The sequence below is a fragment of the Pantherophis guttatus genome, chromosome 1 (assembly GCF_059756535.1).
Source record: "Pantherophis guttatus breed Tessera chromosome 1, ASM5975653v1, whole genome shotgun sequence".
NCBI classification, from domain to species: domain Eukaryota; kingdom Metazoa; phylum Chordata; class Lepidosauria; order Squamata; family Colubridae; genus Pantherophis; species Pantherophis guttatus.
In genome coordinates, this window is record NC_142063.1 from 249,741,854 (window position 1) to 249,759,249 (window position 17,396).

At 41.4% G+C, this 17,396-nt stretch overlaps 1 protein-coding gene across 1 annotated transcript; it reads right to left on the minus strand.

Moving 5' to 3' along the window:
* Positions 1–253: 253 nt before the first annotated feature.
* On the minus strand, positions 254–12,455 carry LOC132711060 (amine sulfotransferase-like). The gene is made up of 6 exons (XM_060689074.2): positions 12,306–12,455; positions 9,238–9,446; positions 6,241–6,367; positions 5,244–5,338; positions 4,127–4,307; positions 254–543 (listed from the first exon to the last, which is right to left on the minus strand). Exons 1-6 carry the CDS (start codon positions 12,445–12,447, stop codon positions 383–385), a joined length of 915 nt encoding a protein of 304 aa, XP_060545057.2. The 5' UTR covers positions 12,448–12,455; the 3' UTR covers positions 254–382.
* Positions 12,456–17,396: the final 4,941 nt, after the last annotated feature.

Sequence of the window (17,396 nt, forward strand, 5' to 3'; positions counted from 1 at the left end):
AGCAAATTTTATACCAATATAGTTCCACTACTAACTAAAGGCAATAGAGAAAAGGCCTTAGCCATATGAGGAAATCTCATGCTGGGACTTGGCAAATTGTATATTTAAAAAGTGTATATAGGAAGTAGCTGGACAATGTCAAAACTTTAGTGCATCTGGCCTCATTTGGGGAATCAAAATACAAAAGATAGTAAGAATTTCAGAGAGATGTACTGTTAACTGTTTTCTACAGTTTCTATTATATTTAATAATAGCTTAGAATTTAATGTTGCTTTGTTCTATGATCTCTTCAAAGTTGAGAATAAAACATTAAACATTACAAGGTTACATAAAGACCCTTCTTGGAAGGTCATCTCTGATTCAAACCATTTGAAGGCACGTATCACACATTATTTTCCTCCACTGAGCTGGAAATAGGGTCGGGATCCTCCTGCATATCCCAGCAGAACCTGAAGGGCAGCTTTTCCATCCTCTCCTTAAAGACACGGTCAAATCTTTCACTCTGGGCAACAGTCATGTGGTTCTTCCAGTCCCCAACAATGCCTGGAAAGCAGAGGTTAAAAAAATGTCAACAGTATTTCTGTTCAATTAAACTAGAGGCTATTTGTGTCCTCCTATCACCAAAATGAATGGGTGTCCATGTAGGAATGTATCTTTGTATGTATGTGTATGTACACACACCCAATATCTCTCTCTCTCTCTCTCTCTCTCTCTCTCTCTCTCTCTCTCTCTCTCTCTCTCTCTCTCTCTCTCTCTCTCTCTCTCTCTCTCCCTCTCCCTCTCCCTCTCCCTCTCCCTCTCTCTCTCTCTCTCTCTCTCTCTGGGGTGGGTTCTAAAATATTTTACTACCGGTTCTGTGGGCATGGCTGATTTTGTGGGCATGGCTTGTGGGGGTAGTGTGACTGGGTGGGCATGGCCGACTTTTTTTTTTAACTTTTAAAAGCATTATTTTTTACAACCTAAAGAGGTTGCAGAAAAAAATGCTTTTAGAAGCCTCTGACGATCAGGCAAGTCAGCTGGGATCCCCAGAGGCTTTTAAAGGCATTTTTTTTCCTACAACTTCTTCGGCTGAAGAGGTTGCAGAAAAAAATGCAAAAAACATCCATAGATACACTCACAAGACATTTAATCGTCCGCCCTTCTTTCACCCCCCTCTACGTACCCAGCACCCTATTACAGCCGCCCCCTCTGGGTCCTGGCAAGGCAGCTAGCAAAGCCTCTCCCGCTGATTCTTCCTCCTCCTCCTCCTCCTCCTCCTCCTCCTCCTCCTCCTCCTCCTCCTCCTCTGACGGGGAAGCCCTGCTGAGGGGAAAGCGAGCTACTCTAGCCTGCCCATCAGTTCCTTCTCCTTCCTCCCCTCAGTTCACCCGGCTCCATCAAAGCAGCGCCGGAGATGCCAGCCCGGCTTTTAACTGGTGCCCTGAGTTTGCACACTGAAAGGAGGCTCACTTAGTCCCTGGTGGGCGTCAAATGAAAACCCCAGCTGGCCTCCCCTCCCAAGCTCCGCAGCCACAAAGACTGAGGTGCTTGTCTGGGGCTGGCGGCGGCGCCTGTGGAAGCCGAGGGGTGTCAAGGCGTCGAGGCGAACCCTCACATCTATGCCCTCCATGGTGCTCTTTCTGTCAGCTGCCCTTCTCCTGACCTTAACAACCCCTTGAAGAGAAGCTTGGTGCGTCTTCCTCAGTTGTGACCGAGGGAGGGGGATGGGAAGTCCCTGCGTCTTGCGAGAGCAGAGCAGTCCCTGGTTTTAGGAAGAAGAAAGGCGCTAAGTGGGGCCAGGGATAGGCACGTCCTCGGCTCCTCCGTGGACACTTTTGTCAGCCAATCAGGCCTCCTTCCTTCCATCCCTCACCCGGGGATCTGCCGGGTCCCGTGCCTCCCATGCCGGCTGAGCGAAGCTAAAGATAGCCCAGGCATCTGGAGGAAGGGAGGGAGGGAAGCCCTGGCCTACTGCTGCTCCTGCTGCTGCCACCTTCTTGCCCCCAGCAAGAGCAGTTCTTCTGCTGCCACTTTTCTGGCAGCACCAGGAGCGACTGTGAGGCAGAGAGGGCGGGGCAGGCTTTGGTGGCAGGCAGTTCTCGCCGGGAAACAGACAGGCTGCTCCTGGAGAAGGAGAAGCTGCCAGCGGGGAGGCAAGCTATCCCAGGAGGACCGGAGAAGAGCACAGCTTCTCACTCATGGAGATCTACTGGTGGGGAAATGGGTGTGGTAAGAGGTGTGCTGGCCAGGAAGCAGTTATGCTCCATGGCTGGAGAGGGTTGCACAAACGTTTGCTGGAGTGAACATGCAACCCTCTCCTGCCAGGGAGCATGGCCGCTTCCTGGCTTGTGCATTTCTTACTGCTTTCCGTGACCACTTCCCCGCAGGTGGATCTCCATGAGTGAGGAGCTGCGCTCTCCTCCAGTCCTCCTGGGGCAGCTCGCCTCCCCGCTGGCAGCTTCTCCTTCTCCAGGAGCAGCCTGTCTTTTACCTGGCGAGAACGGCCTGCCACCACAGCCTTCCCCCGCCCTGTCTGCCTGGCAGTTGCTCCTGGTGCTGCCAGAGAAGTGGCAGCACGAGAACCGCTCTTGCTGGGGGCAAGGAGGTGGCGGTGGCAGGAGCAGCATGCCAGGGCTTCCCTCCCTCCCTCTCTCTCTCCATAGCCTGGGGCTATGCCAGAAGTCTGGTCGGGTGGGGAGACAAGGAAGCCATGGACAGCCCATCCTTGCCACACCACCCCCTCACCCTTGGCGGCAGCGGTTCTTGCACAGGACTGCCGGCAGGGGAGAGGGGATGGGGGCACGCTGTGGCAGCAGACAGTTCGAGCTGGCTTAGAGGTAACGTTCCTCCTCCTGCCAGCCTCAAGCTCAGCTCCGGGCAGCGTCCAGCCAGCCAAACCTGGCTTCTCCCTGCGGCAGCCTACGTGGATCCCAGGCAGCACAACTTCGGGGCCTTTCCTCATGGTGGCGGTGATGCAGGCAGGCAGCCGGGTGCACGGGAGTGACTGGTGGCAGCACTCCTGGCTGGCAAAGGGCGGAGTCCCGGGGCTGCATGCGGGCAATGACAGTGGGAGGGGTAAGCGAGCGGTGACTGCGCCGGGAACCGGTTCGGGGGCATGGCCAGCCAATGTTATTACCAGTTCTCTGAGCTACTAAAATTTTCTAGATGTGGTTTCTAGTCTCCAACTACCATGCCTGCTATGGTAATTGACTAGGTGGCTTAGTGGCTAAGACGCTGAGCTTGTCAATTGGAAAGGTCGGCAGTTCGAATCCCTAGTACAGGTCTCCTGCATGAGGAGGGGTTTGGACTAGATGACCTCCAAGGTCCATATCAACTCTGTTATTGTTATGACTGTTATAACTGTTATGAGTTTCTCAGAGTCTGAGAAACAGGATAATAATTTGCAAAACCTGGAACATTACACATTCCTCTGATATCAGAGGAATGTTTAGCTACCTCCCTGTCCATCAAACAGTATATACAAATCTGTATTTCTAATTTTTGGGAAAGAAGCTGATCCCCTTACCATTTTAACTAGAGTTGGACTACAGAGTGAAGGCTTGATAGAAGGGTAAAGATCTCTCGAACTAGAAGGGGTCAAGTGATTTCTCTAGCATAAGTATCTTGTTCTGGGAAGTCAGGGAACCAATGGTCTGCCAGTGAAGTTCTAAATGATCTGGTGGAACCGGCCCCGTGATTAATTGAAATGATTGATAGGTTTGGGTTTTTTTTTAGCATTGGCTATGTCCCTGCAGGCTTAAAGGAGGCAGCTCTAAGACTGGAAGACAGTGCCCAGTTAGAGAGCAAAGAAGATGTGTCTCCAACAGGCTAAAGTGGCCAGTATAAGATAGAACAATCTCACTCCTAAAGGATCATTAGACTGTGCAAGCAACAGACTAGACTATTAATTTTAATAGTCAGATAATATCCATGGCAAAAAAACCTCTGTCAGGATAAAAAGGAGTCCACCAATTTAACACTGGTGCAGCTAAGAAAGCCTTATGGCTGAACATCCTGAAGAGACAGCAGAAAGAGAAGTTGTTAGAAAATGTACATACCACTCTACAAAAAGTAACTTTTAGTTGAAGGTGGCAATCCTGGCATATTCATAAGCATACCCCTAGAGTATACATTTCTATGGATTTACCTTTACGAAGAAAGACCCCTTTGCTAGAATCTGCTAAGGTAGGATTCACAGATGCATAGTTTGTTCTAGAATCGGCTTTCATGCTATCAAATGTAGCTTTATCCACCACATCATCCACCTCCTTTTCAGTTAGTTCTCTTCCTAGGAAGTGGCATATTTTCAGTACAGAACTTCTCAGATCCTGCAATTTGATACAGCTTTATATTAGTTCATCCATAACAATGGAGAAAAGAAGGAAAATGTTGCTGATAAATCATTTGTAGTTTTATTTTTTTTAAAATGAACCGTATTCATTAAACACAGAAATCTATCTTTAGAACTGCTGCTAAGGGTTTCCAAGAGACAAGTTGTTGAAAAACTTTTTTGGATCTTAATATTTTGATGATTCAGACTCTTACATCCTTAGCAATCTTGGCTGCAACAGAAGCTGGTCAGTTCTCCAACCAAGCTAAATAAATTTTTTGGTCTCTCTTGAAAATGCACCTGAGTTGAGTCAACCTTCTTTGAGCCAAAAGAGGAGAACATTATTTATTTTATTTTACTTTATTTTACTTTATTTTATTGATTAAATTCATATCCTGCCCATGTCACCAAGTGCTCACAAAAATGCCTTTTATTAATCTTTTTGATACCAAGATGACCACATTCTAGTTTGATGGATTCTTCTCCTTCCTGTTGAAGAGGGGGCTCTTATGCTTCTTCAGAGACCTCACCAGTCCTCCAGGAGTTCACCAAAATAACCAAAGTTCAGTGGTCACCCCAACTACTCCTTGTTGGAATAAGTTATTCTACACATTCCTCCCTTTCTAAAGCCTCCTGTGCTTGATGGTTGTAGTACAGTGGACTAAAGCACTGTTATTAACATCTGCTGCTTGCAATTACTGCAAGTTCAAACCTCACCAGGCTCAAGGTTGACTCAGCCTTCCATCCTTTCAAAGGTAGGTGAAATGAGGACCCAGATTGTGTGGGCAATAAGCTGACTTTGTATAAATATACAAAAGTATGAAGGCTATTGCTTAACGCATTGTAAGGTGCCCTGAGTCTCCGGAGAAGGGCAGCATATAAATTAAAGCAAAAAAATAAAATAAAAATTGCATTATACATTTACACATCTTACCTTTTTCATTTCTTCATAAGAAAGGAAGAGAATATTGAAATCACCCTTATGAGTGTACCAGCCTTCTACATGGTCAAGCCATAAACTACTGGGCACTGATAGGAGAGAAATGAATTTGGCATAAATATGAGTGCAATCTTCAAAGTCATTTGGTTTAATTGTTTAGCTGGGCACTGCAATATTGCTGCTAACAATCCGTCTCAGGGATACATTCTGAATGCTTGAATTTCTTCCATTTATTCTTATGACCCGATGGCCCCACGGATTAAAGCTCAGTTGAGGGGCCACCTTAATAACGCTGAATGCGGAGAGGAGAGAGAAGGAATGGGAGCCGTAACTAATGTGATTACATACTCTCACTTGTTAAGGGGAAAGTTTTGTCAAGATGCTGCTCTATTGTTTTGTTTCTTTTGCTTTTCTTTATTTGGATCTTTGGGCAATCTGAATTAATGTTTTATACATTTGCAAATATCAGACCTACTCCCATTAGCTCTCTTCTGTGTCCAACCCTTAAATGTTCCCCATGTGATTTCATGTGTCTATTTTTTTAGTTTTCTTATATATATTTTTTAAAAATAAGGATAACTCTCTACTTTTTCATTGCACTGCAATGAAAAAGACTAATATAACAATGATAATAATAACAATAACAATGGCAACAATAATAATACTAACCCCTGATTTTAATATATTCCATATATTAAATGGCTCCTCATATTTCTTCTCTCTCTTCCTTAATAAGCTGCCTTCTCTTGCCATTCCCATCCACTTTTGCATCATGAGTTATTTAAGGAATCCTGCATTCTTCTCCACTCATCCATCCCATTATAAACGGTTTGCATATAGTTTATGGAAATAATTGAATGAGGATTGAAAATAACTATTCTTATCTTATTTTAAGGAGGGGAGGTGGATAGTTTGCCGCTTGCAGGAAGTGGATTGAATTCATATCTCTTGTCCAAAAGAAAAACTAACTTGATTGTGATTAGGTTCTTACTTTTGCCAGCCAAAAATGTCTCCAAGTAAGCATCAAACTCTTCTGTTGTTTCCATCATGGTTAAAATTTTGTAAAAATGATAGCTAGAAACAAAGACATCCTTTGGATTTCTAAACACATAAATAATCTGTAGGAAGAAGAAAGTATCTAGTCAAAAATGATCCTCAGGGACTCCAGTTAGAGTGAATACAGCAGGAAAAAAGTGGGATTGGTTGAAAAACCTTGAGGCTTGATGGACCTTAGGGGACTTTCTGGAGGGCAGAATTCCATTTGTACTTTATTTCACAATAGGTTAACCTCCCATGGATAAAAATATATCTACAATCTCTCTCTCTCCCTCCCTCCCACTCCCTCTCCACCTCTCCCACTCCACCTCTCCCCTCTCTCATCTATCTCTATCTATCTATCTATCTATCTATCTATCTATCTATCTATCTATCACAGTTGTCTAGCTGTACATCTTACATGGTGACTTTGAGTGACTTTTAATTATTTATTAATTAAATAAAATACATAAAAACCCTGTGGTGAAATTCAATTTTTTTTACTACTGGTTCTATGGGCATGGCTTGGTGAGCGTGGCATGGGAAGGATACTGCAAAATCTCCATTCCCATCCTACTCTGGGACCAGCTAAAGGTGGTTTTTGCTGGTTCTCCGAACTTCTCAAAATTTCCGCTACCGGTTTTCCAGAACCTGTCGGAATCTGCTGAATTTCACCCCTGATAAAAACTATTACGAATTTAAATTTAAATTTAAAAAGAAGACAAAAAACAAAGAAACCCAGAATGGCAGCAAAGCATACAGAGAGTACATCAATTAACTCTCATACAATCACCTTAGATGCTACACTTTATCATAGAACCTCGAAGCAAAACCATTTGGAGGATCTTCCAGAAGGCCAGGAAGGTTGGAACCAGCCTCACTTTAGGGGGAATAGGGGAAGGGCAAAAAAGGGTCTGCCTAGGTCATCCCTAAAACTCCCCAGCTGACAGGTTCCCAACATGCCTTTCCTACTGGACTTGATGGAATGGGTAGAGGTAACTGAGGACAGAGGTCCTTCAAATGACCTGTTCCCAATTCCTGAAGGACTTTAAAGGTCATAACTAGGAAATTTGAACCACAAGAAGAATCAAAGAGATAGCCAATGTAGTTTCCAAAGCAGAAGTGCAATGTATACAGTTCTTGGAGAACTTACATTTGCACCCACTGAAGTTTCTGAATACTTTAAGGGCTGTTGTAAAAAACAGCTCCGCATTAAAGCTATTACAGACTCCTGATGCACAGAAAGCATTTGATAATGTTAAATGGGAATTCATTTTAAATCAACTAAAATATATGGAATTTGGGGAAAAATTTATAAGGATGTGCAGAGCAATTTACTTAGAACAAGAAGCAAAAGTGGCAATTAATGAGGAAACAACAAAGGACTTCCAAATCCAGAAAGGTACGAGACAGGACTGTCCACTATCACCCCTACTGTTTATTTTATCATTAGAAGCATTGATTAGAGTAATTCAAGAAGATATCTAAATTAAAGGTTTGAAGATCAGAAATGAAATTTTTAAATTGCAAGCGTTCGCAGACATCTCGTCTTTATTATTGAAGTGCAACTGCAATTGGGCGTACGGCTAATGGAAGTACTGGAGGAATATGGGGAGGTAGCCGGCTTAAAGATAAATAAGGACAAAACAAAAATGTTAGTAAAAAACATGACGAAGGAGCAAAAAAGAGATAGAGAGGGAAAAATTGATATTCAGATAGTTAAAAAAGTTAGATATCTAGGGATTCAATTGACATCAAGATGCGTGCTGCTTAAAGAGAAAAATTATGATAGACTAATTGAGCAAATTAAAATTGATTTAGAAAAATGGGAAGATTGCAACTCTCCTTTATGGGGAGGTTTGCTACGATTAAGATGAACATGCTACCCAAAATTTTATATTTATTTCAATGTATACCAATCCGGCTCAAAAAAGATTTCTTTACAAATTTGAATAGAATCATAGCAAAATTTATATGGCAGGGCAAAAAGCTAAGGATTAAATTGAAATTATAACAAGATGCAAAAGAAAGAGGAGGATTTGGTCTTCCAAATTGGGAAAAATATCGGCAAGCTGCAGCCCTGGTTTAGGTAAGTGATTGGCTACACCTCAAAAATAGAAGACTGTTGACACTAGAAGGACATGAACTTCAAATAGGGTGGCATGCTATCATCTGGGAAGTGAAGTATAAGGTTCACCAGTACTTCCAAAGGCATTATATTAGGAGGGCACTTTTAGATATTTGGATTAAGAAGTAATAGAATATAGAATATGTCTATATAGAAGTAACTATATAGACATCCCCAGTTGGATATGAACAGTAGAAATGCTCAAACATCCTAATCTTCTCAAAACGGGAGGGACTATTACATATAAAGAATTATTAAATGGGAAAGGGGAATTAAAATCAAGGAAGAAGTTAAAGGAAGAAGGAATAGAATTAGAATGGTGGATATACCTACAAATACAATCCAAATTTACAAAGGATAAAAAAGAGTGGGATATAAAATTAGAATCAAAGCTATTACAGTCCTCCATCCAGGAGGGCATGAGAGACTGAGAGTAGCAATTGTAAAAAGGATTTTATGGCTAAAGATAGGATTCCTCAACTTGGCATCCTCCAAATATGTTAAGATAGAAACTGACTATGCCGCACAAAAAGTTCCAATCCATCTGGAAGTGTCATTTTGGAAAAAGTAACATGAAAGATTAAATATCTCTGTATGGATCTTCAGTTCGGTTCCATTTCGGCCAAGCGTGAGATTCCGGGTTCCATATTTTATTTGAGTTATTTTTACTCAGCCTGCAAATCACCAAACATAATGGAACAATGTAACATCTCTTCATTTGCATTTATTTCTCAATAGAACATTCAGATGCAGAGGTAAATAAAAAGGAAGAAGAAGACAGACAGCTCCCCATTCCACCCCACAAGTTACCAAAATATGTCCTACCTTTGCTCTTTTATTTTGTAATCCTTTGGGTGCCAAATAGTGGGGCAGATGGGAACAAATGACACGAGGTGATGGGCGACTAGGTAAATCTACATAGTAAACATTATACTCTAGCCATGGTGCCCTGTCAATCAGGGTAATATTTTCAGTTCCATCTCGATGACCTTCATAAAGAATCAAGCTCACAATGTTCTGAGTCCACACTGTGCCTGTAAATGAGAAATAATTAAATTAATTCATCCAGGGCCATCATTATTTGGAGAATGTTCAACACATAAAAAAAACAGAAAAAATCAAGCAATCAGTCTACTTATCGGAGAAGATGGCAAAGGAGAAATGGGGAGTAGAGAGAAAGCAGAACTGCTTAATTCATATTTCACATCTATCTTCATACAAAAAAAGGAAAACACTACTGAAGGAACTGGCAGACATAATTTCAGAACCATTGAAACATATCTTTCAAAGTTCTTGGATCACCAGCAAAATACCTGAGGACTTTAAAAGAGCTGGTGTGGCCCCTATCTTCCAAACAGGGAAAAAAGAAAAACTTATTCAGGAAATTTGAGACCAATCAGCCTGACATCAATACTTGGGAAGATCTTGGAAAAGATAATCAAGCAACAAATCTGTGAACAACCTAGAAGCAAACAGGGTTATAACCAGAAGCCAACATGGCTTCATTGAAAACAGATCATGCCAAATAAATCTTATTTCATTCTTCAACAAAGTGACCAAATTAGTAAATGAGTTAAATGCTGTGAACATAGTGTACTTAGATTTCAATAAAGCATTTTAGAAACTCGATTACAACTTACTTCTTGGCAAGCTAATAAAATGTGGGATAGATAGCCCTACAACTAGGTGGGTTTATAACTGACTGACAAACTGTACTCAACATGTAGTCTTCAACAGAACTACAACCACATGGAGGGAAGTACTCTTCAATATCTTCATAAATGATATAGATGATTTTCCAAAGCACAAAGGACATCATAGAGAACGGATTTAAGGAGATTATGGAAACAATGGAAAATACTATACAAGAAGAGGTGGGTTTCAGCAGGTTCTGACCATTTTTGGAGTACCAGTAGCGGAAATTTTGAGTAGTTCGGAGAACTGGTAGTAAAAATTCTGACTGGCCCAACCCTCATCTATTCTCTGCCTCTTGAGTCCCAGCTGATCTGGAGAAAATGGGGACTTTGTAATAACCTTTCCCTGGATTGGAGAGGGAATGGAGATTTTACAGTATCCTTCCCCTGCCACACCCACCAAGCCACACCCACCAAACCGTGCCATTGCCCACCAAACCCATAGAACCAGTAGTAAAAAATTTTGAAACCCACGACTGTATACAAGGGATGATGAGTAAAGATGAAGACGCCCAGAAAAGGGAGAACCAGTGACAAAACTGGAAGACAAGGCAGAGATAATAATAAAAATAACAGTGATTGGTGAATTAAATCAAGGAGGAAATATTTTAAGAGAGTTGAAAAGTGAATTGGAGAAAGGGAGATAGGGGCCTGGGCAGATATTTTAGAAGCTAGGCAGTGGAAGAGAATAGAGATTGGAGAAATACTTAGACTGAATATCCAAGAAATAGATGCAAACAGTGATCAAGATCCAAGAGAGGAATATGGGAGGCAAGTCAAAAAAAGCATAGCAACCAAAGTATTGAAGCGGACAAGAGACGATGGATAGAAGGGAAAGAATTTCTCTTTTTTGTTGTTGTTCTGATTTGCTTTTCTTCTTTCTCTCCCTTCTTTTTTAGAATGGTGGCATGATTAGAAGTTAGGTAGGATAGGAAGAAAACGTCATTTAATAAAAGAGTGACAAGTTAGAATAGAGATAGAAATAAGAGAAAGGGGGAATATTAGTGTATACATTTTTACATAATAAAATAAAAGCAATAACAAGAGGGAAGCTTAGAAATTGAATGGCGGTAGTAATATGTATGATTAAATAATATGGTGAGTGGTGTTAGAGCAATATATTAAAACATGGAATAATTAAATAATGATAGACTATAATTTAATATAAATGTGTATTATTATTATTAGAAATATATAAATTGGTTGAATGTAAAACTATGATCAATTTTACCAGTTCTATTTGTATTAGAATGCATGACACCCAGGTACCACATTGTTCATGCATTGATATGTATATGTAAAATAAAATATAAAGCTTGAAAAAAAAACAAAGATCCAAAAAGATCTTGACAGATTTAAATACTGGACCTTATCTAACAAAACGAAATTAAACAGAGGTAAAAGTAAGATATTTCACTTAGGCAAGAAAAACCAACCACATAAGTACAGACTAGGTGAAACATGGCTTAATCCCAGTAACTATGAGAGGGATCTTGGAGTCCTAGAGGAAAATAATTTAAATATGAGTCAACAATGTGTGGCAACAGCAAAATACCAATGCGATCCTAGGCTGCATTAACAGAGGGATAGAATCAAGATCAAGTGAAGTTGTAGTACCACTTTACAAAGCCTTAATACAACCACACTTGGAATACTGCATCCAGTTCTGGTCACCGCAATATAAAAAAGATTGAGAGTTGAATTGAGACTCTGGAAAGAGTGTAGAGAAGAACGGCACACATGATTAGAGGGCTGTAGGCTAAAACATACAAAGAACAGCTACAGGAATTGGGTATGTCTAGCCTAATGAAAAGGAGGACTAGGGGTGACATGATAGCACTGCTCCAATATTTGAGGGACTTCTACAAAGATGAGGGGGTCAAACCATTTTCCAAAGCACCCAAAGGCAAGACAAGAAACAATGGATGGAAACTAATCAAGGAGAGAAGCAACCTAGAACTAAGGAGAAAGTTCCTGACAGTGAGAGCAATCAACCAAAGGAATACCTTGCTTTCAGAAGTTGTGGTGCTCCATTATTTACAGATTTACAGCTTTATTTTACCTGCATTTCATCTTCTATGCCAAGTGTTAAAATCTGTTTATAGCTTGATACAGTTGCAGCAACCAAAGTACTGAAAAACTGAATAAAAGCACTGGATACAAAACCAACTCTTCCTTGGAAGACATCTTTGAATTTACCTGATTTAGGATATGTGATTATAAATGTATCATCATCTCGGATTTCAAAACTTTCCAGTGAATCTATTTTTTCAGGTGAGGACACCACTGGTAGAAAATAACATCCTTTATGTAGATATGGTTCCTTCCCTGATGGCTCCATTGCCTCACCTGTTGATATAATAGAGAAATTGAAAATAGTTCCTGTATTGATAGTCAATGTTGAATTAATTCAATTCTTTCAAAATCCTGATTCTTGGCAACATGATGAAAAACACATTCAATTATTTTATCTAATTATTTAGTTAATTAGTGTCATGAGCTCAATTTTCACCCACGAAGCTTTCCATTGCAAAGAGTAAATTTGCTACTCTTCTTGCCATCTAAAAGTTCTACGTAGAAGACAAAGTTTGAATCACAGTACTAAGAACGTACTAGTTGCAATTCTTTTCTTACCTTACTTTGAGTACTACGTACTCTTATATAATGTCTGGCAGGCAGTCACGTCATGCCTAAAAACCAACTTTATTTACAGTACTTTTTCAATATTTTTCTGTTCCTGATCCTCAAATATTTAAGGAAGACTGGTCTTTAGTCAAACATTGTATCAGCACTGAATCTCCATTTTAAAAAAAGAGCTAAAGAACATGGTAGAACATGATTAAGTAATAACCTAAGTAACAAGAATGGCAGAGATGGAGGAAACCTTCGCTATTTTACTAAGAAAAGCATTACTTGAAAACCATGATAGATGACAGAGGTCTATATCTGTGATGGCACGTGTGCCAGAGGTTGCATGCAGAGTCATCTTTCCCGGCACATGAGCTGTCACCCAATTCACCTGCAGCGGCACATGCGCACATGTCCCAGCTGGTGTTCGGGGCTCCAGTGTGCATGTCTGCAATTCAGGGGACTAAGCTGGTCTTCGGGATGCTCCTGTGCATGCGCACGCTTTTTCACATGAGCACGAGAGTATTGGCGCACAATGCCTTCATGCATACATGGTTTTTGCGCAGGTGCATTGCACAGGTGAAAACCATGACATGCACAGTTGGTGTGAATGTGCATGTAGGGCATGGGGGAGCTGCGTGAAACTTGTGTGCATGGGCAGATGTTGCGATTGCACGCACAGCGCCCAGTGACGAAGCTGCATGAAAGCCATTTCCATGCGCAGATAGTGTGGTTGCACATGCAGCAGACGGGGGCATGTGTGAAAGCTGTGTGCATGCACAGATGGTGCGGTTCTGTGCACACCACATGGGGGAGTAGCCCATGTTAACGCAGATAGCACATGCACATGCAAAGCGTGTGAAGCACATACCTGTTCGGCACTCGGTGAGTAAAAGGTATGCCACCACTGGTTTACATCTAAGAGGCCCATCTGGGGATGACCATGAGATATAGAAAATTTCCTGGGATTGGATGTGAGCTCCATTTAGTGGTTGGATAGCCCCTCCTGCAAGCTCTCACAAGAGGGGCTGTTGTCATTTTCCTAGTTCTGCAACTTTCCCTGGAGCTGTGGCTGGGTTGTTTTTCTCCTTTTTTCGGTGCTTTGGAAGGGCATTCCTTGACCATGTGCCCAGATTCTCTACAGTAAAAGCAGATCGCCAAATTTCTGGATCTCTACCTACTTGTGATCAGTCTATGGGAAACTTTGCTGGGTGAAGAGTGAAGGGCTCAAGGCTCCTCTCAAAAAGTCTTTCTGCATCTTCTCACCCTGGCTGTACTTCCTGCTTTGAGAGAGTATCTTGGTGGTAAGAGCCCACTCTATCTTCCAAGAGGCCCCTTGATTCCCTCCTTCCCCTAACAAATGTATGGAGAGAAAAGGCTCTTTCATCCCTGCTAATTTCCTAGATGAAAAAGTCAAAAAGGAAAAAGTGAAATAAACTTCACTTGGAAGCACATGGTGCATTCACAACTTCTGGAGGCAAGCTGTTCCACTGATTAATTGTTCTCACTGTCAGGAAATTTATCCTTAGTTCTACATTGCTTCTCTCCTTGATTACTTTCCACCCATTGCTTCTTGTCCTGCCTTCGGGTGCTTTGGAAAATAGCTTGACCTCCTCTTTTTTGTAGAAGATATTGGAACACTGCTATCATGTCTCCCCTAGTTCTTCTTTTCATCAAACTAGACATACCCAATTCCAGCAACTGCTCTTTATTTGTCTCCTCGAGGACTTTAATGCGGTAGTAGATCCAAATTTGGATTATATACCAGAGAGAGGTAAAGCTGGGAAAAAGAGGAGAAGCTTTTGCCAAAAATTTGTAAACAGATTAGAGAGGTAACAAGGCTGAGAGATATATGGAGGGACAGAAACCCGGGAAAGAAACAGGGTACTTATTTCTCCCCCAGACATCATTCCCGGTCCAGATTAGATATGGCCTGGATGACTGTAGGGTTATGTGACCAGGTATTAGATGTGGCAATTGAGGTTAATGACTGGGCAGACCATAGCCCGTTGAAAGTATTATGGAGAGGAGCCTGCAGAATAAAGAGATGGAAGATGGATGTAGGAGCATTAGAAGATAAAGATCTACTTCAAAAGTTAAAGGAGGAGATGGATTTTTTATTTAAGGTCAATAGGAAGGAAGATACTAGTCCCCAGATTATCTGGGTGAAGGCGGTGATCAGGGGAGTAGTATCATCCCATATAATTGGAAAAGGGAAGACTCAGAGACTGAAACGGAGTAAATTGGTGTGTGAATTGGAGAAAGTGGAAGCGAAGTTGCAGGCGGACCCAGGGGATTTAAAACTAGTTGAGGAGAAGAAAATAACCCAGCACCAGTTAAATTTATTAGACTAGGAAGAATTGGCTACTAAAATTAGATGGGCAAAACAAAGGCACTTTGAACATGCAAATAAAGTGGGAAAATGGCTTACCTATAGATTGAAGAAGCAACAGGAGACAAATAGGATAGTTTGTTGGAGGGACGAAACGGGAAGATGTGTCTCGGATAAGGAAGGGAAAGGAAAAATAATACAAGAATATTTTGCTGCCTTATAAACAGCTGGAGATGAACAGGACCAGGAGATTAGAGAGTATTTAGCTAGAGCTGACTCCCGGAAGGTTCCACTCCCAATGAAAGAAATACTGAATGCAGAGATTACCTTGAAGGAAGTAGAATTAGTATTAAGGGAACAAAAAGGGGGGGGAGACCCCAGGTACGGATGATCTTCCAGTAGAAATTTATAAGACCCTCCTTGAGACTTTGGGGGAATTTTTGACTGAAGTTTTCAATGAGGTTCTGGTTTTTGATCAAATGCCACCCTCCTGGTCCGAAGCGTATATTACATTAATTTCAAAAGAAGGCACTAATCCACTTCTGATTAAAAATTACAGGCCGATCTCCCTGCTTAATGCTGATTACAAATTATTCTCCGCAATTTTAGCGAAGAGACTAAATTTTTTTTTGAATGAGTACATCCACGGTGACCAGAATGGCTTCCTACCTCACAGACAACTGAAAGATAATGTGAGAACTATATTGGACATATTAGAATATTATGAATGTAATTCTGACAAACAGGTGGCCCTGGTCTCCGTGGATGCACAAAAAGCTTTTGATAGAGATAGGAGCCCTGGTAGCGCAGCAGACTAAAGCACTGTTATTAACACCAGCTGCCTGCAATTACTGCAAGTTCAAATCTCACCAGGCTCAAGGTTGACTCAGCCTTCCATCCTTTCTAAGGTAGGTAAAATGAGGACCCAGATTGTGGGGGCAATAAGCTGACTTTGTATAAAATATACAAAAGTATGAAGGCTATTGCTTAATGCATTGTAAGCCGCCCTGAGTCTCCGGAGAAGGGTGGCATATAAATCAAATAAAAAAATTAAAAAAAATTGATAGACTGAGTTGGAACTTTCTCTTTGCACAGTTGAGTGAAATGGAATTCAGGGAAAGATTTATCAGGGCGATCCAGACAGTATAAGCGAAACAGACAGCGAAAATACTTATTAATGGGGAGGAGTCTGAAAAGATTTATATAAGTAAAGGTACTAGACAGGGATGCCCATTATTTCCACTTTTATTTATTTTAACCCTTGAGTCATTATTGAATGAGGTTAGAAGGAACCAAGGAATTAGAGGGCTAAGGATCAGAGGGGAAGAGTTTAAGCTCCAAGCCTTTGCGGACGATTTGATATTTGTTTGGAAGAACCTTTGGAATCGGGACCAATCTTGCTCCAGGAGTTGGAGGCTTACAGGAAAGTAGCAGGATTCAAATTAAATAAAGATAAAACCAAGATCCTAATTAAGAATATGACGAAGAATCAAAAAGTGCAGTTAGAGGAAGAACTAGGGATTCAGATAGTTAAAAAACTGAAATATTTAGGCATTTGGCTTTCATCCAAATGCTCAACCATTAAAGAGGACAATTACCGGAAACTACGTGGTCAAACTAAAGAAATGCTGGAAGGATGGAAAGGATTACTGTTATCATTATTAGGTAGAATTACAGTAGTCAAGACGTATATCTTGCCTAAATGGGTTTTTCTCTTTCAGACAGCTCCAGTGTCAGGTTTCGATGCTATCTCAAAATAAATGAACTTCCAAACTGCCGATCTTTAAGGAAATTTTCTCTTTATTCGAGCACAGCAATCTGATCCTGACTCATCGTGGTCAGTACTGACCTTTGCCCCCCAATCCCTCCCTTTCCAATCCCCAATTCTCTGCTTCTCATTGGCTATCTTCCAAGTCACTTTCCTGATTCCTTTCTTCATCAGGTCACAGGAATGTCTCCCCCCTCCCCATCTCCGAGGAAACCGAATCTTCAAAGGGATTTAGCAGGCAAAAGTTCAGGCTTCTCCTCCCTTTTCTATGTCAGTTCTGAGATGCTGACATCCAGTTTTATTAGATACAATTTTTTTTCAATCTTTAGATCAATGTATATGTAGATTTGTATGGCAGAACAAAAAACCAAGGATTAAATTGAAAATGCTTCAAGAATCCCCTTCCAGGGGAAGATTTGGCCTACCTAAATGGGAGTTTTACCATCAAGCAGCTGTCTTAAATTGGATCAGAGACTGGATTGCTTTGAGGAGGAGGAGAATCCTTATTTTGGAAGGCCACAATTTGCAACAGGGGTGGCATTATTATCTGAGTCAGGAAAGG

Coding starts and splice junctions, on each gene's coding strand:
- LOC132711060 (XM_060689074.2), bottom strand. CDS start 12,447: ATGGAGCCATCAGGGAAGGAACCATATCTACATAAAGGATGTTATTTT. Junction 6,368..9,237: donor TACAAAATAAAAGAGCAAAG/GTAGGACATATT, acceptor TTCTTCCTACAG/ATTATTTATGTGTTTAGAAA. Junction 4,308..5,243: donor CTTATGAAGAAATGAAAAAG/GTAAGATGTGTA, acceptor ATCAAATTGCAG/GATCTGAGAAGTTCTGTACT.